At 56.8% G+C, this 26,558-nt stretch overlaps 1 protein-coding gene and 1 long non-coding RNA gene across 6 annotated transcripts in view; both read right to left on the bottom strand.

Annotated features, from left to right (window-relative positions):
- The window catches only part of LOC132363196 (uncharacterized), a 52,691-nt gene extending 46,766 nt beyond the window's left edge, over window positions 1–5,925 (bottom strand). For 2 of the 4 annotated variants that reach the window (XR_009502564.1, XR_009502565.1), the window contains exon 1: window positions 5,794–5,923. This is a non-coding gene — a long non-coding RNA (uncharacterized LOC132363196). Of the gene's footprint in view, window positions 1–5,793 lie in introns of all 4 variants that reach the window. The other 2 variants (XR_009502566.1, XR_009502567.1) reach the window with 2 other exon arrangements.
- A 4,051-nt stretch (window positions 5,926–9,976) lies between these two features.
- On the bottom strand, window positions 9,977–24,679 carry DAPK3 (death associated protein kinase 3). 2 transcript variants are annotated; one of them, XM_059918772.1, is made up of 9 exons: window positions 24,576–24,679; window positions 23,436–23,593; window positions 16,566–16,926; window positions 16,150–16,279; window positions 15,855–15,903; window positions 15,206–15,232; window positions 13,938–14,090; window positions 13,166–13,211; window positions 9,977–12,690 (listed from the first exon to the last, which is right to left on the bottom strand). In XM_059918772.1, exons 2-9 carry the CDS (start codon window positions 23,495–23,497, stop codon window positions 12,154–12,156), a joined length of 1,365 nt encoding a protein of 454 aa, XP_059774755.1. In that variant the 5' UTR covers window positions 23,498–23,593; window positions 24,576–24,679; the 3' UTR covers window positions 9,977–12,153. The 2 variants fall into 2 exon arrangements, with proteins under 2 accessions (XP_059774755.1, XP_059774756.1); XM_059918773.1 differs by having other exon boundaries at window positions 24,605–24,674.
- Between the last annotated feature and the right edge of the window lie 1,879 nt (window positions 24,680–26,558).

The raw sequence follows: 26,558 nt of genomic DNA, 5'->3' as shown, positions 1-26,558 counted from the left end.
CAGGTCGGCCCTACAAGTCCTGTCCTGCCCTGGATTCGGGGTCCCAGGCTCCTGGGAAACCGCTCACTTCCTGTGCCCCAGCTGGGGGGAGCCTCCCACTCGGCTGCTGCCCCTTCTAAACACAGCCTTCCTGCCAACAGAAATCACCTAGCGGTGCAATCACCACTGCCCTTTGCCCCTGTGGCCTCACAATCCAGCACAGAGCAAAACACAAAGGAGAGAGTGGTAAGCAGATGGACAGATGGACGGCAGCAGAGCCGGGAGTCCCCGCTGGGCCTGGGGCTCATCCCTGGCACTAGCTTCAGCTAAGGCCTCATGCAGCCCTTTCCCCACCAACCTGAAGACCCAGTGCAGATCACTAGTAGGGTGACCAACTGTCCCTATTTTCCAAATACTTCCCCTTTACTTTTCTTTTTTTTTAAATATGTTGCGTGCCTTTCGGTATCTTAGTTCCCCGACCAGGAATTTGAACCTGCGCCCTCGGCAGGGAAAGCGCGGAGTTCTAACCACTGGACTGCCAGGGAAATCCCATCCCTTTACTTTAGCATGGAAAGTCCTGCTTCCCCAGAAATCCCTCAGAACCAACCAACCGAGATGGTTGGTCACCGTATCTGCTAGTCTGCTGGGGTCTGCAGAACAGAGGTGAAAGGGCCCACAGGTCGAGAGTCAGGAGGGGCTGCGTTCCCGTCCCTGCCAGGCCATCGACAAGCTGTGTACCTAATGGCTCAGAACACCATGTCCTGGTATGTTTGAGCAGGATTTGAATCTGTTAAGACTCTCCTTGCTTCAAACAAACAAAACCAAAAAGCAAACGACACTATTATGGGCTGAATTGTGTACACTTAAATTCGTATGTTGAAGCCCCTGACCCTTAGGACCCCAGAGTATGACTGCATTTGGAGGTCACTAAGTTAAAATGGGGTCGTGAGGGTGGGCCTCAATCCAGTATGACTGGTGTCCATATAAGAAGAAGTTGGGACACACCAAGGGAAAACCATGTGAGGACACAGGGAGAAGATGCCCATCTGTAAGCCAGGGGGAAAAGAGGCCTCGGGAGGACCAACCCTGCAAATCCAGAGACAGAAAGCAGACTCGTGGTTGCCAGGGGCTGGGGAGGGGTGGGGAGTGGCTCCTAGTGGGGATAAAACTTTCTCAAGTTTTTTTTTCTTTTTTCGGCCGTGCCACGCAGCTTGTGGGATCTTAGTTCCCGGACCAGGGGTTGAACCTGCGCCCTCGGCAGTGAAAGTGCAGAGACCTAACCACTGGACCGCCAGGGAATTCCCAAAATATTCTCAAGCTGATCCTAGTTGATGGTTGTACAACCCTGTGAATATACCCCAAAAACTGAAGTTTACACATTAAATGGATAAATTGAATGGTATGTTAATTCTATGTCAATAAAGCTGTTTTTTAAAGTCCTCTGGGTCTTGATGAGAAAAAAAAAAAAAGGGAATTCCCTGGTAGTCCAGAAGGACTCAGTGCTTTCACTGCCGAGGGCCTGGGTTCAATCCCTGGTTGGGAAACTAAGATCCCACAAGCCTCGCAGCCCAAAAAAAAAAAAAAAATCACCCAATGTGACTTTTATTTTATTCGGTAGCACTTCCAACACTTGTGACTTTAATCAAAAATGCACAAATGCCCATATACTCGCTAACAGCACGTAACTGTCACGCTAATAAATTAGTGCCTGCTTTAATGGGGCACTAAACATTATTCACTCAACAAATGTTTATTGGGTGTGTAGTACTTGGGGCAGCAAAGTATGGCCCATGGGCTAAATCCAGCCCACTGCATGTTTTTGTATAGCCCTCGAGCTAAGAATGGCTTCACATTTTTAAATGGTCATGGAAAAAAATAAGAATTAAATTTCATGACACATGCAAGTTACATGGAATTCAAATTTCAGCATCTATAAATAAAGTTGTCTTGGCTGGCAGCCACGCCTACTCGAGTATGTGTCAGCTGTGGCTGCTTTCAAGCTACACGGCTGAGCTGGGGGGCTGGGGTAGAGACCCTCAAGTCCGCACGGCCAAAATCACTCATTTCCTGCAGCGTCTGCTGACGGCTGCAGTGTATGCAAGGTCTGGGGTGGAGGGTGGCGGGAAGAGCCCACTGTGTCCTGGAGGGCAGGTGGGAGCTGGTGCAGGGCGTGGAGGGAGCCTCGGAGAGCCTGCCAAGGCCTGCCCTTTGTCACAGTCACGGAGCACAGTGAGGCTATCCTCTGGTCACCAGGCCCGAAATAGTCCAGGATGGGACAGGGACACGGGAGAGGTGGCTCCGGGGCAGCCAGAGCCCTGCCTGGCCACCAGACACCTCGGTCACTATGAGAACAGTAGCCGGATGGGGGACCACCTCATCCGGATTGCACAGCACTTTCCCAGTTTCAGCACTGAAAGTTCCCCATCCTGGGAAAGGCCGGGCCCAGGCAAACTGAGACAGTTTGTCACCCTGATCGGGGCCGACCACCTTGAGTGGTCGGATTATTCTATGACCCGCCTCTCTAGGGCTCAGAGAGGAAAGGGACCTGCCCAAGGTCACTCAGCGGAGCTGAGATTTGAACACATCTGTCAAATGCTGACCCAGGACCGTCTCCAGCCAAGGAGGCTGTGCCAGGCGGCTCACCCTCGCCCCATCCGCCTTCCGTCTTCCTACCGGTATCTCGGGAAGATTCTCTCACTCCTCTCACAGCCACCTGATGGGCCCAGTGAATCCGGCCCCACCTGCCCCTGGGCTGGGCAGCTCTGGGCACAGTGTGGACTCCAGCTGGGCTAACCTGTGCCTTTCCTGCAGCCCCTGCCCTCCCCAGACAGAACCCCAAGACTAACCTGATGTGCCCCTGTCACGTCCACCAAGCACCCCCTAGGTCAGTGCCCGGCGGTCTCCCCAGGCCCCAGAACGGGACGCCCTAAGACCGGGCAGCCCAGAGCGTGAGAGGGCGGCTCCAGAACCCGGCCGCCTCAGCCCCTTCCTAGAGAGAGATCCCCGGGGCAGGTAACGTGCCACCTGCGCCTCAGCGTCCTCCCCTGGGCTTCGGATGCCCGTTGCTGCTGGGGTTTTGTGGCAGGTGTTGCCACTCACTGGGACGAGGAGCCCAAGGCCTGCCCCCCCAGCCCCAGGCCGGCCCCCAACCCCGGGGAGGGCACTCACACCTGCTGGACCCCTGTCCGGTGTTCGGCGGGGGGGGGGGGGGGGGGTGCTGGGAATTGTCTCCCATGCTCCTGTGACCAGTACAACCTACTCCTTTTCCGCAGATGAGGAAACTGAGGCTCCCGGAGGTGGAGTCCCTTAGCCGCAGGCCACAGACAAAGGAAGGAGACAAGGTTCCAGGCCAGGCTGGTGCGCCTGGGACACAACTGTGCCCACTGTCCTGCCTGGGCTGGCGGCAGGACCAGTCACCGCCAGGCTCCCCTGCGACCCCGGGCCCGGAGGAGGCCCCCCAGCTCCCGATGCCCCCAGCGCCTCCCTCTGAGGCCGTTCGTTCTCCTCCCACCCTCGTGACAGGGCTGGGGCCGCAGACTCCCCTATAATTACTATGGTATTTATTAGTTTTCTTTATGAGTCTCGCTCATTTTATTGATTTTAACTAAATTCGTTGGAAGAGGAAACTTCATGGCCTTGCTGTGGATGGGAAACCTTGAATTTCCTGAAAGCATGTCGCTACAAACACTAAGAAGGCCTGCCCCCGATCCCTCCCCTAAAATCATCCCGGGGAGGCCCAGGGATAAGCACTCCACCTTCCCGGAACGCTCAAGGCCAAGAACAACCTCAGGTCAGTGCTTCTCAACTGGGGGGCGATTCTGCCCCCTGCCCAGGGGACACTGGGCAACGTCTGGGGACATCTGTGGTTGTCACACTGGGGGACTCCTGGCACCGAGGGGGTGGGGGCCAGGGATGCTGCTCCACACCCCACAGCGCCCAGGACAGGCCCACAGCCAAGAACAATCCAGCCCGAAGGTCAGCGGTGCCGAGGGGAGACACCCTGGACTAAGGGCAGAGAATTGGCTCAAACCCCCATCCCCCCGGGACTCCCCTGGTGGCGCAGTGGTTAAGAATCTTGCAGGGGACACGGGTTCAAGCCCTGGTCTGGGAAGATCCCACATGCCGCAGAGCAACTAAGCCCGTGAGCCACAACTATTGAGCCCTCGTACCACAACTACTGAAGCCCGCGTGCCTAGAGCCCGTGCTCTGCAACAAAAGAAGTCACCGCAATCAGAAGCCCGTGCACCGCAACAAAGAGGAGCCCCCGCTCGCCGCAACTAGAGAAAGCCCGCGCGCAACAATGAAGACCCAAGGCAGACAAAAACAAATTAAAAAATAAATTAAAAATAAAAAACAAAAAACCACCCCCTGGAGGCGCCCCAAGTGGGACTCGATGTGCAGAGAAGGCTGAGAGCCCAGGATGGGACAGACCCTGACACACACACCCACGTGACACACACACACTCACGTGCCAGTCATCCCGCGGCTGACACCCTCCTGGGCCAAGTCATCCCCCACCCCCGGGGAACTCGGCCTGGCCTGCCCGCAACCCTGATCTTCGATCGAGGTACCAGGGAGCTCACTCCGTGGGGGAGGAGGTGTGGCCTTGGGATTGCTGGGGGCCCAGGCGGGTGGGTGGGACCCCACGGGTCTCTCGCTGGAACCTGGCTCCTCTGAGGCCACCCCAATTCGGAAGCCCTGCCAGGGAGACCCTACCCCACCCCAGCTCACCACAGACATACAGACAGGCGACCTTCCATGCGAAGCGTCCTCACGCGGGCCCCTGGACAGTCCCCCGACCAGAGCTCTGCCCTGGGGCCCTTCCCCAAATGTCCTAACAGCCGTCGGGGGAGAAAGATGGAGGGAGAGGCTCCAGGCGGTGGGGCAAGGCTGCAGAGCCAGCTCCCGGGCCCCTCCTTTCCTCATTCTATTTCAGGACCCCCCCCCCCAACCCCAAGCACTTGCCACTCACGTCAAGTAGCACTCAGCGGCCATCTTAATCAGCAGTTACTCTGCCTGCCCTACCCACGTCCCAACAGGGCCAGGGCGGTCACCGCCAAAGGCTGCCTCCACCTCAGGTGCCCTGTCTGCCAGGCCCCTGAGGGGGCATCCTTGGGGCAGACTAGGGGGCCAGCCGGTGCCTGGGGGAGGAGCAGGCTGACCGGCACAGACAGGGGCAGCCGTATGCCCTCCGCTGCCGCTCAGGAGCGCCCCCAGGTCCTCCCAGCACATTCTGGAGGGAGCCTGGGTCGCCCAAGAAATGTCCTCATCACCTCCCCGTTCCCTTTAAGCTTCTCTTCAACAAGCCCCGGAGGGGAGGGGGCGGCAGGGGGGTGCAGAGGCAACTTTCAATCATGCAATCAGGGCTCACTTCCACAGGGGTCTGGAAGTCCTGCCACACAGGGACCCTCAAAAATGCAGAACCCCGGGGGGTGGGGTGGAGGACACCAGGGGAGTCGGGGTGGCAGGCGGTGGGAGGGAGGGAGGAAGCCGCGCACTCCCCGAGGGAAGCCGACACCACGGCCATCACTGCAAGACACACATGCATCCTGGGGTCACCTGGCCAGGGCACGGGTCCCCGGCTCTCTCCCCTCCAGGACAAGGAGAATCAGGGAGGAGAAGCCCCAGCCCCATCCTCCTCCTCCTCCTCCCCCCTCACTGCCCTCTTCCCACCTGGGCCGGTTAATTGCCCCCAAGGCTGTGTTTCAGACGTCCTTTGCATGGGGTATGTCTTTCACCACTGTTCTGTGTCTCACTTTTCAGGCCACCGAGTGGGGCCGGGCAGAGGGACAAGGGGATGGTTTCGGTACTTACTTTTCTTTTTCTCTCTGTACAACAGGGGGGCTAAAGGTCTCGGGGGCTGAAGGAGCCTCTCAGGGCTGGTGGGTCTGGCTTTATAGACCACCCCGGGCCCTGGCGGCCCCGCTGGTTATTAATAGCGGCCGCCGCCTCTTGCCCAAATATGGTCAGGAGCACAGCAGCTGTGAGCGCGCAGCCCCTGGGCAGGACAGGTGGCACGAGGACAGCCCTCTGCCCTACGAGAGGCAGGCAGTGCTGCAGGGGACCCAGCATGGCCTGGTGACCCCTGCGCCCGAGCCCCCGAATCTAACAAGACACGCTTAGTGAGGGGGCGCCCAGGGTGTGCTGGACCCTGACACACCCTTGCCTCTAACCCTCGCTGCCACCCTAGGAACCACTGTCCCTAAGGACAAAGCTGGCACACACACAGAGGTGCCGTGTCTGCCGAGAGCCAGGAGCCCAACTGGGCTGCATCAAACCCAGGCCTGCCTGACTCATTTTGCAGACGGCGGCGCATGACTAACGCGAGCCGTGGTGAAGGCCTCGATTGAGGGCGAATCTCACGCGCTAGGAAAACACGGAGGGTCCCTCACAGCTGCCGCCGATGAGGTCGGATAGCCCAAGGCCCTCCTTCTCGAGGGACCGAGGGACCGGCTGGGCTCCTGCTGTCACTGCCCTGCCAGCCCACGGAATGATTCAAGCAAGTCAGTGACATCCTCCCACAGAACTGGAGGCCACCTCATCCTCTCGTCACTAAAGGCTGCCCGCACACTCTGCTCCTGACTGCGCCCCAAGTGCCCTGCAGGGCCTGCGGCGTCCTTCTCCCCGGGGCTGTCAGTCCTTGTGCCTAATGAAGAGCCGTCTACTCATCTGTCCGTGTCAGACGTCCTGCATCCAGCCACCCCTTACCCTGCAGTGGGACTTGGTCGGGGAACTAAGATCCCGCATGCCATGCAGTACGGCCAAAAAAAAAAAAAAAAATACGGCCTTCCCTGGTGGTGCAAGTGGTTAAGAATCTGCCTGCCAATGCAGGGGACACGGGTTTCGATCCCTGGTCTGGGAGGATCCCACATGCCAAAGAGCAACTAAGCCCGTGGGCCACAACTACTGAGCCTGGGTGCCACAACTACTGAAGCCCGTGCACCTAGAGCCTGTGCTCCGCAACAAGCCACCACAATGAAGCCCGCACACTGCAGTGAAGAGTAGCCCCCACTTGCCACAACTAGAGAAAGCCCACGCGCAGTAACGAAGACCCAGCACAGTCAAAAATAAATAAATTAAAAAAAAAAAAAAATACAAGTCACTGACCCAAGAGCCTCTGGCTCAGCAGCCCAACCACGACCAGCAGGTCTGTCCCTGCCCAGCCCGGGAGGGCATTTTGCCACAGCCCCACCCACGCTGCCTCACCAGTGACGCACCCTGGCCTGAGGGAGCTGATGTAAGCAGATACGGTAGGGGTCCCAGAGAACCAGAATCAGAAACGGCTTTCTTGACATTAGAGAAGCCATTTTTTTGCCTAAGCCATTTTGGGATCTAAGCCTGGCCACAGTGTTTGTCCTTGAACAGGTCTCAATAATTAATGAGCTTAAGGAAACAAAAGAATGCAGGGATGAAAGACTGTTATCAGACAAGAGAAGTAACAATAGCAAAGATAATAAGTCAGTTGTAAAGACTCACCGGAAGCACTTGCTTGAGCTGTTCTGCCAAATTTATTTGTTTACTTACTGCCGGGCATGCGGGATCTTAGTTCCCTGACCAGGGATGGAACCCGTGCCCGCTGCATTGACAGCATGAAGTCTTAACCACTGGACCGCCAGGGAAGTCCCTGTTTTGCCAAATTTATGCTCCCTTCAAGAGCTCAGCCACCAGATCAAGCTGGAACCTAAGCGATAATGATGTTGACCTTCTCTGACCCTCGTGACTTCAATCTAATAAAGCTTGGACTCTGTTGACCGCCCAAAATCTGAGCCCTCCCAGACCCTCTCCCCTCCCCAGTGGCGGGGGTGTAGGGCCGAGTGGCTCTAGAGGCACGATCATGACCCCTGTGCCTGCTGCCGTCTCTCTCTGCAGCTGGTGTCACGACGTCCACTTGGAGAACTTGACCTGCCTGGGGACACGAGCTCTGCTGGTCTGAGGTCTCATCCCTCTGACCTGATCAGCTTCCGCAGTGCTCTCCAGGTTCCCGGTGACTCCTCATAGCGTCTCGGGGTGGGGGTGGGGGGGCACCACCACTGTGCGGCAGGCAGGGAGGGGGATTGCTGCAGTTTCGGGGCGGAGCCGGCAGTGGAAGCCCAGCCTCCCTCACTCGCCATCCTCTGCGCAAGCTTTGCTCTGAGATAAACACGGGCTTTCAACACCTTCCTTGCAACGAGCTTCACGCACATGGCAGCCAAACCCTAAGCGAACCTCAGGGCAGGTCCAGCCTGACTCTCGCCAGCTGGAGGGACAGGATTCACGGCTCCCACGGTTCATTCCCCCCACCCCCACCCCCCGTCTCAAGAAGCAGGCAAGAAGACACTCCCATTTTGCGTAAGAGCAAAACCAGATGCAGGGGGGACTTCCCTGGTGGTGCAGTGGATAGGACTCCGTCCTCCCAATCCAGGGGGCCCGGGTTCAACCCTGGTCAGGGAACTAGATCCCACATGCATGCTGCAACTAAGAGTTCGCATGCCACAACTAAGGAGCCCGTGTGCTGCAACTGAGCCCACATGCTGCAACAAAGACCTGGTGCAACCAAATAAATATTTTTTTAAAAAAACAGATGTGGGGAGTCCTCGCTCTGCAGACCTGCTGGGAGGCCCACTCTCCTCAGAGCAGAAGGTGCTAACATGCACCCCCCCAATCACACCCCTGAAAGAAAAGGGGCTGAGGGCGTGGCAGAGGGACAGGGTGCCAAAAGAGGGGCAGTGAGAGTTGAATTACTCTGTGAACCTGTAAGTGGATGCAGCACACCTTCATCAGCGTGAGTCAGCTACTGCTGTGTAACAAACCTAGTGCCTTAAAGCAATACGCATTATCATCTCACAGTTGTGGGTCAGGAGTCTTGATTGGCTTACCTGGGTCCTGTGCTCAGGGTCCCTCAGGAAGCTGCAATCCAGATGTCAGTCCAGGCTGGGTTTTATCCGAAGGCTCGGCTAGGGAGGGGCCCACTGTTAGGACCCCTCACGTGGTCAGTGGGCTTCGCTGCTTGCTGGCTGTTCCTTGCCACGTGGGCCTGTCCAACATGACGGCTCACTGCATCAAAGCCAGCAAGGGAGTCAGCTGGCAAGACGGAAATCATAGGCTGCGCAGCCTAACCACGGAAGTGACTCCATCACCTTCCCAGCGTTCTGTTGGTCAGAACCTGCCACGAGGCCAGCCTGCTCTCCAGGGGGTGGGGAGCAGGAGGCGGGGCTACGTGGGGGCCACTCTGGGGCCTGTCTGTCACAGACAAGACTAATAACAGCACGTCAGTCCCAGGGGCTCTACAAAGGGACAGCACTATTTGTAAGTGCTTGCATGGGCCAGATACACTGGGAGGTGCTTTATGACCACAAAGTGGTTCCCTGTGCCCTTAACTGACAGATTGAGGACGCCGAGGCTGCACTGAGCAAGATAACCCGGGTCAGGGGGCAGAGGTCATCTCCAAAGCAAGGACACCTGCTCACATTACCCACTGAAGACGCTGGGGAATTTGCCCTCAGCACAGAGGTACTTTGGATACGGAAAGGGCAGGTGTGAGTCCAAAGGGAATTGTGGTTTCTACCTGGAAGTCTCCATCAGAAAGGCTGGATGGGTGAGGGCCCCGCCCCTGCCCTTATCAAGACAGACCATTGCGTCCAACTCCTACGGCCATCTCCCAGGGCCTGACGTGGGGCCCACAGTGCGGCATGACTGGGGAAATGACGGCTGGATGAATGCTATTCACTGGTCCCCTGAGGCCTTCAGGGAGCCTCCGGCTCACCCCTCTCGGGGTCTGGAGACCCTCTAGCACTGCACGGAAGCTCCTCCCTTTCCGTGGGAGGCACCCAGACCACGGCCTACTGATGTTATACAATTATCCACACTTGGTGCCCCTTTCCTGCCGCGGGCCGACCGCGCTTTGCAACGTACCATCGGGGGATCTGCTGCTCAGGGTCCTGCCTTGAAGGCCTAATAACCAGGCGACAGCTGTGGAGCAATCACAGACCAACTGGAGAAACCTGAGTGGGTCCAACCATTCGACAAACTGAAATTTACTGAGACTTTAAAAGTGGAAGTTGTTGATCAAAAACAGACAAATGAAAAGGGATGAATTGTACAGTGAGCCTTATCTCAATTTTTCTAAAATTAGTTTTAAAAAACCGGTAGGGGGAGGGACGCATGGAACGAGGCAACAGAAGGCTGAGCAGGCCGCTGGGAAGGAGGAAGAGGGTCAGAGGGCCTTCTTTGGAACCACGTTCCAGACCCAGAGGCCGAGGCGAGTGGGAGCAGGAGCGGCAAGGACATCTCCTCCCGGAGGGCCCAAAGCAGGGCCGGGGAGCCCACATGTGACCCGGCAGCATCTCAGGAGGAGCAAAGTGACAGGAAACCCCTCCAAGGCCACTCCAGCTGCCTGGACGCCACCACCTCCTAGCGACGACAAGAAGTCCAGTCCACCTGAGCCCCAAGATCGGAGCAGCCTCCAAGGCCCCCAGGGCTGTGGGAGCAGGCAGTGACAGAGAGAGGGAGATACAAGAGGCCGGAGAGGCCGTGGCACCAGATGACTGCCAAGACTGGCCGCCCCTGCTTGGGCCCAAGCAGAGACGAGCCAGGACGCCAGGGAAGCCACGCTTCACTTCCTCTAGGCTGACACACACGCCTCCGAGCAGCACGCATACGCTTAGAGGCATGTGTGTCACGCAGTGGAGCTCGTGAGGGGCGTACAGCAGGCCGACCCCCACCTGTGCCAGCCCCACATCCAGGTCCCAAAGCCTCCTCGGCCCCGCAGGGTCCTGGGCCTGAGCCCCAGCCAGGGCCACAGGTGGAGTACCCGCCCACCTGCCCAGCTCCTCGCTGCACTCGGCCTGGGCTGGCCTCTGTCCCGAGGACTCCTCTCAGGCCAAGGGGGTGCTGCACAGGGGTCCCTCGATTAACACAACCAGCAGCAGAGAATTCTGAGCTCAGAGGGGCCACCAGCCGGGGACTCACGTTCCACTGAAGCCTGGCTCTCAGGGCACTCTCTCTGGGGTGCAAGACCCCACTCCAGGGCAGCACCTAGTGGCACACAGCGGCACTGCCCGCTGAAACCCTCTTAACCCTGTGGTTCAGGCCAGCACTCGCCAAGGCTCCACCTCCACCGGAGAGGGGGTCCCTGGAAACACCAGGCCAGCAAAGGCAGTCAAATGTGCGGCACAGAACATGGGGTGGGGCATGTGTAAGGGGTCCTGGGGCTCTCCAGGAGGGGACGCTGGGAACACGGGCCTCCAGCAGCTACTCCGGGGGGCCCAGCCGAGAGGTGCTGTCCTGCAGGCAGCACTGGGGGAGGGAGAGGAACAGGGCAAGGCAGCAGGTGGGACCCCTGCCGATGGCTCTCAGAGTCAGCGCTGTGCGTTGACAGGGAGCTGGAGAGCAGGGGATGGTTCCACAGCCTGCCCGCGGGAGGCTCCATGCGGCCACAGCTCTTCACCCCCTTCCCCGCCCCCAGTGGGCCTGCCTCAGGGAGGGAGTGGAGACTCAGCTTTACGGATGTTTCCTTTACTGCATCCGGGCGCTGTGCCCTGCCACACACTGCCCCCAATACAACCCCCAGACCCACACCTCCTCGAGGGCTGCGTCATCTCCTCAGCTCTGGCCCTGGTGCCCAGCCCCAGGCTGGGGGCCCTGCGAGGGGCTGGGGTATCTGAAGAGCTGGGCTCAGAGGCCACCTCCACCACAGACCCTGGAAGAGCAGCCATCCGTCTCCAGAACAGGAGGAGCCGGGCTGTCGAGCAGAGGCCCCTCCAATTCTGAGCCCTGGGGCGAGCCCGGGGCACTCAGACACCCCCGTCCCCACACCAAGGCTCCATGCACTCAGACCACATGGAGGGCCTGCAGCCGCTGACCCAGGCCCTGCACATGGAGGCTGCCACCCCTACACCCTGCCACGTGTGAGGCATCGGTGTCCACCACAGCCAGAGCTGTCTTGGCAGTGCCAACCCCTTGCAGAGTTCCTGAGGTGATGCTGCCCCGGAAGCCCCCAGAGTCGAGTTGCAGGAGGGAGGGGCTGAGCCGGGGCCCGGGGACGACGACTTGGGTTGCGCAGAGAAGGCCCAGGTCAGCCACGTCCTCCCGGCGCAGAGCCGGGCCAAAGCCCTCCCCTCAGCCGTGGACATCCAGGGCCACAGCAGGGTGACGGGGGGCTCCCCCGGGGTGCAGGACACCGCGCCCCGAGCGGCCCTAGCGGAGGCTGCACTCCCCGCCCTGCAGCTTCTCCTGCTCCATGGCACGCACCAGATCCTGCACGAACAGCATCTCGGAGGCCACCTGCTTGGCCAGCGCCTCGTAGCGGTTCTCGAGGCGGCTGAAGCGGCGCCTGAGCCCGCTGGCCCCCAGCAGGGCACCCTTGGCCTCCTCCTGGGCCTGCCGCTGGAGCGCCTCGGTCTTGTGCAGCTCCTGGCGCAGCCGCCGCAGGTCCTGGCCGATGCTCTCGTTCTCCTCGCGGTACCAGGCCTCTTTCTCCTCGTAGATTGCCGTCAGCGCCTCGATGTCCTCGTGGAACAGGCGCCGGCTGTGCTCGAGCCCACGCAGGCCCTCCTCGGCCGCCGCCACCTCCTCCAGCACCTTGGAGAAGCGCTCAAAGTTGACGTAGGTGTTGTTGGGGGGCATGCTCGAGTGCGACTTGATGGTGTACTCCTTGAGGCGGGCCGTCTTCAGGCGCCGCCGCTCCGGCTTGCGGCCACTGTCCTCTCGCCGCACGTTCCGCCGCCGGATCGCCTGCAGCAGGAGGGGAGGGCGCCTTGGACCAGGGGCCGGCAGGGGGAGCATTGCCCCCCGGCCCACACCCGGCCCTCCGCTCGCTTTTCATTGGCACGCAGCCCTGCCCATTCACGTACACGTGCTCCTGGAGCTTCCACGCTCTGATGGCCGAGCCGAAAATGGATGGCAGACTACGTGGTCGTGCCACAGACCACAAACCCAAAGGCATTTACTCTCTGGCTCTTTACAGAGGTTGCCAACCCTAACCCGGGCCTGGAGGTGACCTCTTTCTGGGAAGTTCTGGGGAGGGAGCCCTGCTACGTGCAGAGGGGCCATGGACTCCAGCCGGCATCTCCGTGAGATGGCTCCGACACCACGTCCATGCACACCCCGCGCCCCACACCGTCCGGGCCCGCTCCCCTGGGGACCCTCCCCCATGCCAGAGGCTGCTCACACCTGCCATGCCTACGTGGGGGCAGCCCCACTGCCTCACCTTGATCCAGGAATGCTCCAGGCTCTGGGCGATGGTCATTCTCCTCCTGGAAGAGCCCCCAACCCTAGTTAGTTGCACGTGGGCCACTTTACCATCCTCCCCGACGCAGAGAGCAGGAAGGGGTGAGCCATGCTCTCCCTGCTGCAACTCTGGCTCTCAGCCCCACCTGTGGCTGACTCAGGCACCCGCCCCTGGGGACCCCCCCCAAGTCCCTAAAGTCACCCTCCAGCCCAGCAGCAAGTCCCTGAAATGACCGTGAAAGTACAGGCACCATGAAGAGCTTCCACTCTGCTTGGCCAACCACAAGGAGCCCGTCAAGGGGCCTGGGGGTGCGGACTCCAGGGTCTCCATGTTTTCTGAGGGGTTTCGCTCACAGTGTTGACACTTAACACTGGGGTCTCACAACTCAGGCGCCTAGAGGAGGAGGCTGGGGAGGACTGTGGCCCATGGGAGCACCTCTGTGTGAATACAGGCTCCGTGCTGCCAGCACAGTTAGATTTTTTTCTAAGAAAAAACAAATAGTAATCTGGAATCTTATAGGAAACCTCCTATCTTAAACGTTGGCCACAAATTAAAAGCTTAAGAGACAGCTTCTTAAGAGGGCCGACCTAACTTCTCTGTGCTATCTCCAGCCCAAAGCAGAAGCCACGCCCGATTCCCAGTAACAGGAAGGTGGCGGCTCGGACGGACACGGACGTGTTACTTGTCCTCGGCCACAGCGCCCATCCTGGGGGCCTCGCCAGGCCCTCCCTGCCCGGCCCAGCGCTCCTACTTGGGGTCTTTGACGAGCAGCCGGCGGATGAAGTCCTTGGCCAGCTCGCTGGTGTTGCTGAAGTACTCCTCGTCAAAGTCGTAGTTCACGGCCGAGATGTTGGTCAGGGTCTCCTGCTTGGTCTCTCCCAGGAATGGGGACGCGCCACTCAAACTGGAAGATGGACACCAGGCTCAGTGGGGCCGGACAGCCCAGCGGTCACCCCACAACCAGGCCGCTGTCCACGCCACCACCCGACTCCGCCATGCCCATGCAGGGGGCAGACGTGGAGGAAGGGCGATGCCGGGCCCATGGCCACCAACCACAACTGCGCCCAGCCTCCAACCAGAAGCAGTGAAAACCCACTGCCCAGCCAGTGAGGGGTGCTGAAATGGGTGGGCAAAATCTCTGCAGAATCTCAAAGTAGCTACGCAGACGCACAACCTTGAGGCACTTCCCTGAAGCGTGTAGTAGTTAGAGGGAAAACGGCTAACTTTGGGGGGAGGTCAGGGGGAGTCCTGGCCAACACCGTAGACGTCGTGTGTCTTCCAGACATGCTGCACTGAGGCCACAGCACCACACTGTGGGGTTCTGGGTACGTGATGCTGTGACTTAGGGTGACAAATGTATATGTGGTCTTCACTCCAATCCTCAGGCACACACATCCGAAAACCCTCGTCATTTCCTAAAACCCAAGGTGGGAGCATCTTCTGTTATAATATTTGGTCTTTGTTCCCTTTCCTAAAACAGCTCAAGGTTCTAGATGAAAGGAGTGTTTTTGTTGTTCACAAGAAGCCCCCTCCAACCACACCTGAGTTGATGCCACTGAGGTGACTTTGGAAAGGCCCTAAGGAGGGGGCCGGTGGCCGGGGAACCAGCAAGTGGGGTTACAGGGATGGAACTTTCATCCTCACCCCTGACCTCCAGGAAGGGGAGGGGCTGGAGGCTGAGTTACTCTCCAACGGGCCCGTGTCTGAATCCACCACGCCTAGGAGCTGCCAGCCAGAGGACGAGGGGGACACGCCATCCCGGCCCAGGGCCTTGCACGGTTGTTTCACACGATCAGGCCCTGCCTTCTGAACTCTCCTGAACACACCTCTCTCTCCTGCACAAATTCATTCATTCACTCACGCATTCGTCCACCCATCCAGAGTTCCCGAGCGCCGCGACACATCAGAGCACTGAGGGTGCTGCCTTCCACTCTCTGTCCCCGCACAGAAGCCTCCCTACCCTCCTCTTGACCCAGCAGGGCCCCAGGAGGGGGCAGGAAGCGCCGAGCAGGTACTCACAGGATGTAGGTGATGACGCCAATGCTCCTGGAAGAGAACGTACAGAAGAGACAGGGGTCAGCTCAGCCGGGGGCACAGCACCCCAACCCCAGAGCCCGGTCGGCAGCAGGCCCGTCAGCCCCAGGGACCCTCTCCCTCCAGGGGCTGCACAGCCCCCACCAAGGCCCTCGCTCTGCTCAGAGGGTCTCAGGACTGGACGCTGAAGTGCCTATGGCCACACCTGCCTGTCCAGGCTCAAACTGGCCAGGGTCGGGGCGGTGTGGACAGAGTCCAAAGGCACCACAGACATGCAGACGTGGGGCCCTCGACGGGGCTGCTGTGGCCAAGGGCAGGGCTGGCAAACTCCTTCTCTAAAGGGCGAGACGCTGAGCGGGGCTTTGGGGGCCACAGATGGTCTCTGCCACACGTGCGTGTGTGTTTTTAACAACCCTCCAGAAACGTGAGAACCATTCCGAGCTCATGGGCCTGGGTCATTGGCCAACCCTGTTCTAAGGCAGCAGTCTGTCCTGCCCCTGCCCCACAGCTCCAAGACCAGGAGAAGAGGCTACACTTCGGCCTGCGGCTGTGACCGGCAGCTCCTGGGGACAGATGGGGGATGCCCTGAGGAGAAGCGACGAGGGCAGCCCCGGGCCCACCGCCCCCCACTCACCACATGTCCGCCTCCAGACCCAGGGGCTCGTAGTTGACGATCTCGGGAGCTGCAGAGATAGGCAGACAGGGTCAGGTGCCGGGTGTGGCTAAGGGGGCACCAGCAGACAGAGCCCACTCAGACAAGGCCGGCTCTCGGCAGGGAAGGCCAGGACGGTGACAGCACCAACGCCAGGCCTTGAGTCCCCATGTCCAGCGCCGGGGCCAGGAAGGGAAACCTGAGGCCAGTGGGCCTGCCTCACCCCATGCCAGCTGGAAGTCCTCCAGTACCCCCCAAGGCCCACACCGGGCCTTACCCACGAACTCCGGGGTGCCAAAGATATTCTTGAACTCGTTCCCTGCTTCGATTTTGTGGGCGATGCCGAAGTCGATGAGCTTGATCCGCGGGTTGGGCACATTTTTGTCCAGGAGCATGATGTTCTCTGGCTGGGGGCGGGGAGGGAAGGCAGGGCGCTGGGCGGGAGGCAGTGCTGCTGCCAGCCTGGCACCTCAGGGAACAGCGCCAGGTTGTCCCTGAGCACCTCCCAATCCCAGCGTGCGGGGTTTGTGCGGGCTGACCCCCGCACAGGTCCAGGCCTGAGCCAGTCTGTCTCCCCAACGCCCCGGGCAAGGACATCCTGTGCCGAGGGGAGGTGGACCCTCTCGGCCCCCATCCTCACCCTCCCCGGTCAGGCTGGTCCCCAGCTTTGTCCTGAGGGCCCAGCGGGGCTACCTTGAGGTCGAAGTGGGCGATGCGTTTGGAGTGCAGGTAATGGACGCCGTCCAGGATCTGCTTGAGGAACTGGGTGGCCTCGTCCTCTGTCAGCGACTCCTTCTCTGCCAGGAAGTCGAAGAGCTCCCCGCCCGAGACCAGTTCCAGGATGAGCACCACGTCAGTCTTATTCTCAAAGATGTCGTGCAGCGTGATGATGTTGGGGTGCCGGATCTCCCGCAGGATGTTCACCTCCCGCTCGATCTCCTCCCGGCTGACCCCCCGGCGGCTGGACGACAAGCGGCGCTTCTTGATGAACTTGGCCGCGTACTCCTTCCCAGTGCCCTTCTGCCGGCATTTCCGCACAATCGCAAACTGGCCGCTGCAGGGACAGAGCGGGAGGGGAGAGTGGGGAGTGGGCGCCGAGAGGGTCACAGGACTCTTGGGACTGGGCCGCGCTCGGATGATGCAACCTCCTGGGACAGCTCGTCCCAGCTCCTGGCACCATGCTGAGGTGCACCCCACCAGCTGAAGAATGCACCCCACCTGGCAGGGGTGCTCCCACGTGAGTGCAAATTGGTGAATACAGTGGCTACCTGGCATTTCTGCAGCAGTGAAAGAACAGAAACGGCTCCACGTTTATCAAAAGGGAGCTGGACTCCCATCATGGTAAGTCAGGCAGAATTTTCACAGTCTTGGAAAAGAATGACTCTCCTTGTGCTGACTGGAAAGACACCCGTGGGCTTCCCGGGTGGTGCAGTGGTTAAGAATCTGCCTGCCAATGCAGGGGGCACGGGTTCAAGCCCTGGTCCGGGAAGATCCCACATGCCACACAGCAACTAAGCCCGTGCGCCACAACTACTAAGCCTGCGCTCTAGAGCCCGCGAGCCACAACTACTGAGCCCATGCGCCACAACTACTGAAGCCTGCATGCCTAGAGCCCGTGCTCCGCAACAAGAAGAGCCACGGCAATGAGAAGCCCGCACACCGCAACGAAGAGTAGCCCCCTCTCGCTGCAACTAGAGAAAGCCCATGCGCAGCAACGAAGACCCAACGCAGCCAAAGATAAATAGTTAAAATAATAAAATAATTTAAAAAAAAAAAAGAAAAGACAGATACCCGTGAAGACCGGCTCAGTGAAGACAGCTGCAAGATAACACAAGGAACAAGATTTTTCTGGGTAAAAAAGGTACATGCTGTACCCACCTATGCAGGTATGTTTATGTGTGTAGATGCAGGAAAAGAGGTCTGAAGGACACACACCAAGCTGTGAGCAAGAGACATCTCTGAGGAGTGCGACTGAGGGCAGTGAAAAGGGGTTTTTACTTTTTATTTGATATGACTCTATACGATTCAACTTCTCACAGCGTATTTCATCATTGTTTAAAATCTAAGATAAAAAACCACTGAGTTCAAAAGAGCTTCTTATTCAGGGACTTCCCTGGAGTGGAAGTGTTTAAGACTCCATGCTCCCAGTGCAGGGGGCACGGGTTCAATCCCTAGTCGGGGAACTAAGATCCCACATGCCGTGTGGCTCAGCCAAAAAATAAATAAATAAAAGGATGTCTATCACCTTTAAAAAAAAAAAAGAGCTTGTTATTCAATAGGCAGAGTGAAAGAAGTACATACATTTTCACAACAAGAGAGAAGAGTGAGGATGTGGAGAAACCGGAACCCAGGTGCATGGCTGGTAGGAGTGTGAGACGGGGCAGCCGCGGTGGAAAATAGTCTGGCGGTTCCTCAAAAGGTGAAACATGGAGTTACCATCGGACCCAGGAATATCACTCCACAAAAATTTGCACACAAATGTGCACAGCACCATTATTCACAGTAGCCATAAGATGGAAATAACCCTCAACAGATGATGGATACACAAAATGTGGTCCCTCCACACACGGGCACATCACTCAGCCATCAAAAGGAGAGAAGCATTGACACTCGCTAAAACGTGGATGGACCCTGAGAACACGATGCTCAGAGAGAGAAGCCAAACACAGAAGGACACCCAGTGTGTGATTCCATTGATGGGAAATGTCCAGAACAGGCAGATCCACAGACACAGAGAGTGGGTTCGTGGTGGTGGGGCTGGGGGAGGGGATGGGGGTGACTGCTCATGGGGATGAGGTTTCCTTTTGGAGTGATGGAAACGTTCTGAAAGTAGTTAATGGTGAAGGTTGTAGAACCCTGTGAACGTATGAAAGATCATTAAATTGTACACTTTAAATGAGTAAACTGTATGGTGTGTGACTTGTATCTCAAGACCCCTGGTATCTGAAGAGAAAGAGAGAGAAACTCTCTCTACTGCACTCCAGGGAGCTGTCCAATGTCCGTATTCTTTTGCTATCTAGGAACTTACGTTAACTTGCTTTCACTCAGGAGTTGAATGAAAAAGGCCAGAGGGTAAATATTTTAAGCTTTACGGGCCATGTGGTCTCTGTCACAATTCTTGTGTGTTTTTATAACCCTTTAAACAAGGAAAAAACCATCCTACGTTCGTAGGCGGGCCATACTGAACTAGGTGAGGGCCGGATGTGGCCCAAAGGCCATGAGTCGTGCACCCCAGCCTCCAGAGGATATATGAACACACACGTGAGCAGAGAAACTAATTCTAAGACAGAAGGCACACATTCCAGACAAGAAACTTCAACCAGGCACCACTGGGGGTCAAGGGAAAGGAGACTAGGTGACTATGTGACATCTCGTGGAAATGGGGGACGAGCACGCAGAGGAAGGAATTGTGCAGACGGGCCTTGGGGACAGGAGGGGTCTCTTAAGTTGGTGACAGCACAGGGAGGACAGGCCAGACAGAACGAGAAACGAGTGAGGGGCGCCTCTGCCAAGCCAGCAGGGCCCTCAGAAAAGCCGAGGGACCCAACTGGGTGTGTCCCAGTAAGTGGACCTCACTGGGACGCCCAGGACCACCTGCAGCCAGCAAACACCTGAAGCGCTGCCCTCGTGAGCACTGAGACACAAAGGCGCCCACGGCAGGCCACTGCAGACACGCTCCGAGCACACTCAGGCAGGTGAGGATCAAGGTGGGGAGTGCAAATTATTACCAACCAGGGTAGGCTAAATAAGGGTCCACATCCGAATCCCCAGAACCTGTGGACACGTCACCTCATGGGGCAGAGGGCCTTTGCAGACAGAATTAAGTTAAGGCCCCTGAGATGGGGATGACCCTGGATTCCCTGGGGGGCCCAGTGTCATCACAGGGTCCTTGTAAGACGGAGGTGGGAGGGTCAGAGGCAGAGCGAGATGGGAGATGCTGCGCTGCTGGCTGTGAGGATGCAGAAGGGGCCGCGAGCCAGGGATGCGGCGCCTCTAGAAGCTGGAAAAGGCGGGAACCGCTGCTCCCCTGGAGCCTCCGGAAGGACCAACGCTGCAGATCCATTTTAGACTTCTGACTCCCAGACCTTTATGATAATAAATGGGTGTTGTTCTAAGCCACTAAATTCTGGTAATTTGTTACAGCAGCAACAGGACACTCATACACTAGTCTAAAAGCCAAGAGCACAGGTCAGACAAGAAATGTCAAGTGTCCCTGATCAGGCCTCGCCCCCCGCACGGAAATCCACGCTGTGCTCCTGCCCCCACCTCCACATCTTAGCTAACATTCCCCACACCTGAAAGGCCTTTCCCCCTCCCCTCTGCCGACATCAACCAAGCAAGTTCTTCCAGGTCCACCTTCCATCCCACGATGACGCCTAACGGTAATAACTTCGAGGGCCAAGTGTTCGCCGCGTGCCCGGAACACTGCTAAGCACTGGACATGTGGCCTAATTCTCAAATACAAGGATTTTTTTCCCCTCTAGCTTTATTCCAAGCTGAACTAACAAAAAAACTAACAAAGAAAGAGTTCATGGGAAGAGGGACAAAGACACTGTTAGGTGTTGAATTGTGTCCCCCAAAACCCTAACCCCCAGAACCTCAACATGTGAGGTAATTAAGTACAAAATGAGATCACTGGTGTGGGTCCTAATCCAGTATGACTGGTGTCCTTATAAGGAGATTATAATAAGAACAGGAGTTTAGGACACAGATATGCACAGAGGGAGAAAATGTGAGGACATGGGGAGAAGGCAGCCATCTACACACCAAGGAGAGAGGCCTCAGAGGGAACCAAGCCTGCTGACACCTCGACCTTGGATGTCCAGCCTTCAGCACCGTGAGAGAATCAACCTCCACTGTTCATGCCCTCCAGTCTGAGGCACTTTACTACAGCAGCCCGAGCTGACGAATACAGACACACACAGCTCTCCGTGACGTGGAAGCCAGGCTGGAGGTCTACAATGACCAACCGCAGATTCATTTATTTCCCAAGACTGTCCAGGTGACTTGAATTAGGAGGAAAGAACCCTCCATACACATCCGCACAGGCGCACAAAGAAACTCACCCCCAGTTCATTTAGCCCGTGACTCTTGGGACAAGGAAACACGACCATGCTTTACTCGAGACAGGCAGAAGAAGCTGGATGCCCACCTCTGGTTCCAGCACTGGTTCCAGCATGCCTGGGCTTTGCAGCCGGCAGGGCGTGGCCTCAAGGTCTGAATCCTGCCTGGCCACTTTTAGTCTGTATAGCCTTGGGCAAGCCGCTTCCCTGCTCTCAGCCTCAGTTTCTTTATCTATAAAATGAGGATAATAACAGTATCTGCCTGGTAGGGCCTTTCACAGATGAATGGAAATGTAACAAAAAAACAGCCCAGGACTCAGATGTCCAAACAACATCTGCAATTTATACAAATTGCAGCACAGTATGCACAGTGTTCTGTGGCATTAATCCTTCACCTCATGTGTCTCCAAGAATGTTCTGGATCATTACATAGGGCAGCGCTGTCCAAGATGGCAGCTACTGGCCACATGGAAGCTGTCCAGCCCATTCGAATTAACATGTGCTGTGAGTGTACAAGACACACCAGATTTCAAAGGTGCACATCAATAAAAGGCAGTAAACTATTTCATTAGTAATTTCTATAATGACCACAAGCAAAATGATAACAGTTTGACATATTGGGTTAAGTAGAATACATTACTAAAATCATTAAAATTGGGACTTCCCTGGTGGTCCAGTGGCTAAGACTCCACGCTCCCAATGCAGGGGGCATGGGTTCGATCTCCAGTCAGGGAACTAGATCCCTCATGCATGCCACAACTAAGAAGTCCGCAAGCCACAACTAAAGACCCCGCATGCCGCAACTAAAGACCACGCGTGCGGCAACAAAGATCCTGCGTGCCGCAACCAAGACCTGGCGCAGCCAAATAAATAAATTTTTAAAAATCAATTAATTAAAAAAAAGGTTAATTATAAAAAAAATTATTAAAATTGACACAGCTACTAGAAAATTTCAATAAACTCTCTACGAGGCTTGCATTATACAAGTTGCCAGGCTCTTTTTTTTTATTTAACATTTTCATTGGAGTATAATTGCTTTACAATGGTGTGTTAGTTTCTACTGTATAACAAAATGAATCAGCTATACATATACATATATCCCCATATCCCCTCCCTCTTGCGTCTCTCTCCCACCCTCCTTATCCCACCCCTCTAGGTGGTCACAAAGCACGGAGCTGATCTCCCTGTGCTATGCGGCTGCTTCCCACTAGCTACCTATTTTACATTCAGTAGTATACATAAGTCCATGCTACTCTCTCACTTCGTCCCAGCTTACCCTTCGCCCTCCCCGTGTCCTCAAGTCCATTCTCTATGTCTGCGACTTTATTCCTGTCCTGCCCCTAGGCTCTTCAGAACCATTTTTTTTTTTTTTTAGATTCCATATATCTGTGTTAGCAGACAGCATTTGTTTTTCTCTTTCTGACTTACTTCACTCTGTATGACAGACTCTAGGTCCATCCACCTCACTACAGATAACTCAATTTTGTTTCTTTTCAGGCTCTTTTTATGGCTGCGTAATAGTCCATCGACGAGGCTATGGTGCTGTGACGGGCACTGAAGAGGCTTCCCGTCTTTTGCTCACAGAAAGTCCTTACACCAACTCTCCCTGTCCCTAGATCCTTAGGTCCATGTATGTACTACTCCCACGGAATTAACTCCTAGCAGCAGAATCAGTGGGTTAAAGGGAACATACATGGTATTTTTGCTGACTTTTGCCAAACTACTCTCAGCAGCAGGTCCTAATACATTTTCAACAACAGTCTGAGACTTCTTTGGGGGTGGGGAGACGGCCTGCATTCTCTACCACTCTACCGGAGGAAATTCCTAAAGGAGGGACTTCAGAATCCCAAATGAGCCCCATACACTCTCTCAGCAAAGGCCTGATGAACAGCTCAGTTTATGGCTCAGTTATTTACATTCCATTCTGGTGACATCATGGGGCCGGCCAGCAACAAACTCACCAAATAAGGTCTGAGGCTCTGTGGGGGGGGAGGATGGTGCCTGGCAGGTCTGAGGGGAGGGGGGCGCTCCCAGGGGACGCTCCAAGGCCCAGCCCAGCAGGAAATCAGCTGCTGGCTGGATCGGGAAACCTCCGCTCTTTCCCACAAGGGTGTGTGCCCAGACAGGAGGCCTTCCCTGGAAACGTACGAGACCCGGGGAGACTCAACTGCCCTCCCACAAGAGAGGATTAAAGAGAGGGACAGACCCTCACCAACAAAACCTGCCAACATCTACTGCTCTCACGCCAATGCCAGGCACCGTATTAGGTGCCATTTGTGCTCAGTTATGTTTCTCCCCAAAGGAAATGCACAGAGGATGTCAGAGCAAGAATTCCAGGCCCAGACTGGCTGACTCCAAAGCCCAAACTCGTTCCACAGCACATGATACCGACTCATCCCTTCCTGGAGAGTAGGATAAAGGACAGGAGAGGAGATACACCCAGAAAACCCCACAGCGGGTCTCTCCCCTCCTTGGAGCCCCATCAGAGGGGAGAGCTCACCTGCCCAGCTCCTCCCCCATCTCATAGTGGTCTTCAACATCTTCCTGCCTGAATGTGGACATAGCGGCCGGTCTGCCTTCCAGCGCCTTCCACTCCAGTGCAAACGCAGTCACAGTGGCCCAGGGGACAGGACCTCAGGGAGTCCTCTAGCTGTGACCCTGGAGGAGGAGATAGGGAAATAAGAAAGGAGTGAGATGCCAGCCATTACTTCTAGGTCAATGGAGTGACCTGCTCCCCCAAAATAGGTTTCACATTACACCATGCTGAAATTCCACGGTCCTTGTAGAAAGCACTTGCACTTGGTGGGCGGGGCACTTCCATATGTCGGCTCATTTAGATACCACACCGCCCCCGAGGTCAGTGTTAGCCCCGCTGTGCCACCTCCACCCCCATAGCTCCCACCAGCCACAGACCTCTGCTTCCAGACACAGCACCCCTGTCTTCTTCCACCTCTCCCTCCTAGGCTTCTCCCAACCTGCTCGTCCAGAGCCCCACACACTCCTGCAAGTTCCCCACACTCTTCACACCCCCAAACCGTGGGGCTCCCTGATTCCCTGCCAGACCTCCAACACGCTTCCATCTCCCTACCCATCAGCGGCCTCAACCCCTCTTTCCCTTACCCACTAACCCCTCCCCCTCGGCTGGTCTCTTAAGACCCTCTGCAGCGCTGTGCTCACCCCATCTCTTGCTCCCCCCAATCCTGAATTCCCCAGTAACTGGACAATGGCTTCCAAGCTCCTCCAAAGGCCCCGACCCGCTCTTGCTTCCCCTGACCTCCACCGTCCTAGCAAATATAACTTCTTCCTCTCCCCGTCCCCGAAGGCCCCCCCACCCCGGTCTCCACACTCCCAACAGGCCTCCTCAAAGGGCCACAGCTGAGCGTCTCCTCCATCGTCCTTCTCCCCCGACCGTCTCCCAAGCTCCAAGGCAGACCCCGACGGCTTCCTTCAGAGACGCTTCCAAGGTCTCCCCAGCCCCTGACGTCCCTGCTCCAGCGTCCCAGAGACCGCCACGCCCCTCACAGGCCCCGGCCCAGCTTCTTCTCCCGCCCAGTCATCCCTCGGGTCCCCAAACGTGACCCCCGCTAAGTCCCCCAAGGGCCCCCCAACCCGCCAGCCTCGGACCGAGCCCGCTCCGCACCCTCCTCGGCCCCGCGCCGCGAACCGGACCCTCAGCCGCGCTGGCCGCCTCCGCGTCCTCAGGGCCCGCAGCCTTGGCGGCCTCGACGCGCTGACCCGTGCGACGTCACCGCGCCCCCAGGGCCCGCCCCCAAGAGGTGGAGCCCACCACCCATTGGCCAGTGCGCACGCCGCTCGTGAAGCCCGCCCACCGCCGCCTTCCAGGCTCAGGCCCTCGCGCTTCCCGCCCTCCTCACCAGAATGCTGCCTCGTCTTTGGCACAGGCTAGGCTTCCCGCAGGTGATTGGCTGCAAAGAACGCCAGTCAAGCTTACGGAAGTCGGCCTTCCGACTTCCGGCCCCTGGACCGCCCCGCCCGTTCTCCTCTGACCGGGGTCCTGAAGCTGGGAGGCGGGATGCTGAAATTCTGCATCCCTATTCCTGCCTACCTTGGGCATGAGATAGCGCGAATCCAAGGCCCAGCTCCGGCATGACAGACCCTGAGGTGAACCCTTGGGCTGCTTTAGTGCCTGAGTGGCAGTTTCCTTCTCTGTAAAATGCTAACCATATTCCAAATACATAAAGATGCAAATTAGGAGATTGTCAGATGGTATCTGAGCTAGTTCAGTGTGGGCTTTGGGTTAGGAGATTGGTCTGGTGTTGCCATTAATGCTTGAGGATTTTTTTTAAAATTTTATTTATGTACTTATCTTTGGCTGTGTTGGGTCTTCGTCGCTAAGTGCGGACTTTCTCTAGTTGTGGCGAGCAAGGGCTACTCTTCGTTGCAGTGCGCGGGCTTCTCATTGCATGACTTCTCTTGTGGAGCACGGGCTCTAAACGCGTGGGCTTCAATAGTTGTGGCACGCAGGCTCAGTAGTTGTGGCGCAAGGGCTTAGTTGCTCCGCGGCATGTGAGATCTTCCCAGACCAGGGCTCGAACCCGTGTCCTCTGCACTGGCAGACGGATTCTTAACCACTGCGCCAACCACGGAAGCCCCTTGAGGATTGTTTTGTGACTCCTTTTAAGCTCAAGATACATGGTAACAGCTAGCATTGATTGAGCCTTAGTGCGTACCAATCAACAACCCGAGGAGGTAAAGTACATTAATATTTTACCCTTTCTATAGTTGGGGAAACAGACCCCAGAGAGGTTAGGTAACCCACCCGGAGTCACACAGCCGGCAAAGGCATAACTGAGATTCGCTCCCAGAGAGGCCCGAACCCAAAGCCCATGCTGAACTAGCTCAGATACCATCTGACACAGACCTGTGTCTTTTGGTCCTTGCTGGCCACCCTAACCTCGTGCAATTCCCCCCCTTTTTCACTCCAACACCATTTGCCTTCTCGCCTCAAGCATCTCATTGAGATGGCACCAGCTTTCTTCCTCCTGCCTGGGGACCACGTTCCTCCACTCTTAACTCCTAAGCACACTTCGGTTCACAGCTAAAGCACTTTCTCCCATATCCAGTTTCCCCTATTACATCTTGTATTTGTCACCATTAATGAACCAAGAGTGATACATTTATTAACCAGTCCATACTTTATTCAGAGTTCTTGTTTTTCCCTAATATCCTTTTCCTGTCCGAGGATCCCACGTCACATTTAGTTATGTCTCCTTAGGTTCCTCTGGGCTTTGAGCTTCTCTCACTTTCCGGTTTTTGATAACTTAGACAGTTTTGAGGATTGGTCTACTCCCTCAATTGGGATTTGTCTTTCTCATCGTTAAAGAGGGGTGACGGGTTTTAGGGAGGAAGCCCATACAGTGCCATTTTCATCACTCCTTACCAAGGGTCCATACTATCATCCTGACTTATCACTGATGTTGACCTTGGTCATCTGGCTCTAGGCAAAGTTCACCAGGTTTCTACAACAACTCCTTTCCTCCCCTTTCCATACCTTAACAAGACACATATTAGTGGAGGTATAGGCCTGGGCAGCCTGGGAGCACAATGGCCACCCTCCTAGCCTGGAACCCCACACCAGCACCTCAGTGTCCCCATCCGCCTT

The sequence above is a fragment of the Balaenoptera ricei genome, chromosome 3 (assembly GCF_028023285.1).
Source record: "Balaenoptera ricei isolate mBalRic1 chromosome 3, mBalRic1.hap2, whole genome shotgun sequence".
Taxonomy (NCBI): domain Eukaryota; kingdom Metazoa; phylum Chordata; class Mammalia; order Artiodactyla; family Balaenopteridae; genus Balaenoptera; species Balaenoptera ricei.
Note: the sequence above shows the minus strand (reverse complement) of the source record. Positions and strands in the feature narration are given on the sequence as shown.

Bases quoted from the DNA above. Each gene is read 5' to 3' on its own strand.
- DAPK3 (XM_059918772.1), bottom strand. From the start codon at position 23,497: ATGTCCACATTCAGGCAGGAAGATGTTGAAGACCACTATGAGATGGGG. The intron at 16,927-23,435 runs GTGAGCTCTCCC...CTGTCCCTGCAG, and splicing joins ATGGGGGAGGAGCTGGGCAG to CGGCCAGTTTGCGATTGTGC. The intron at 15,904-16,149 runs GTAAGGCCCGGT...CTATCTCTGCAG, and splicing joins TGGCACCCCGGAGTTCGTGG to CTCCCGAGATCGTCAACTAC.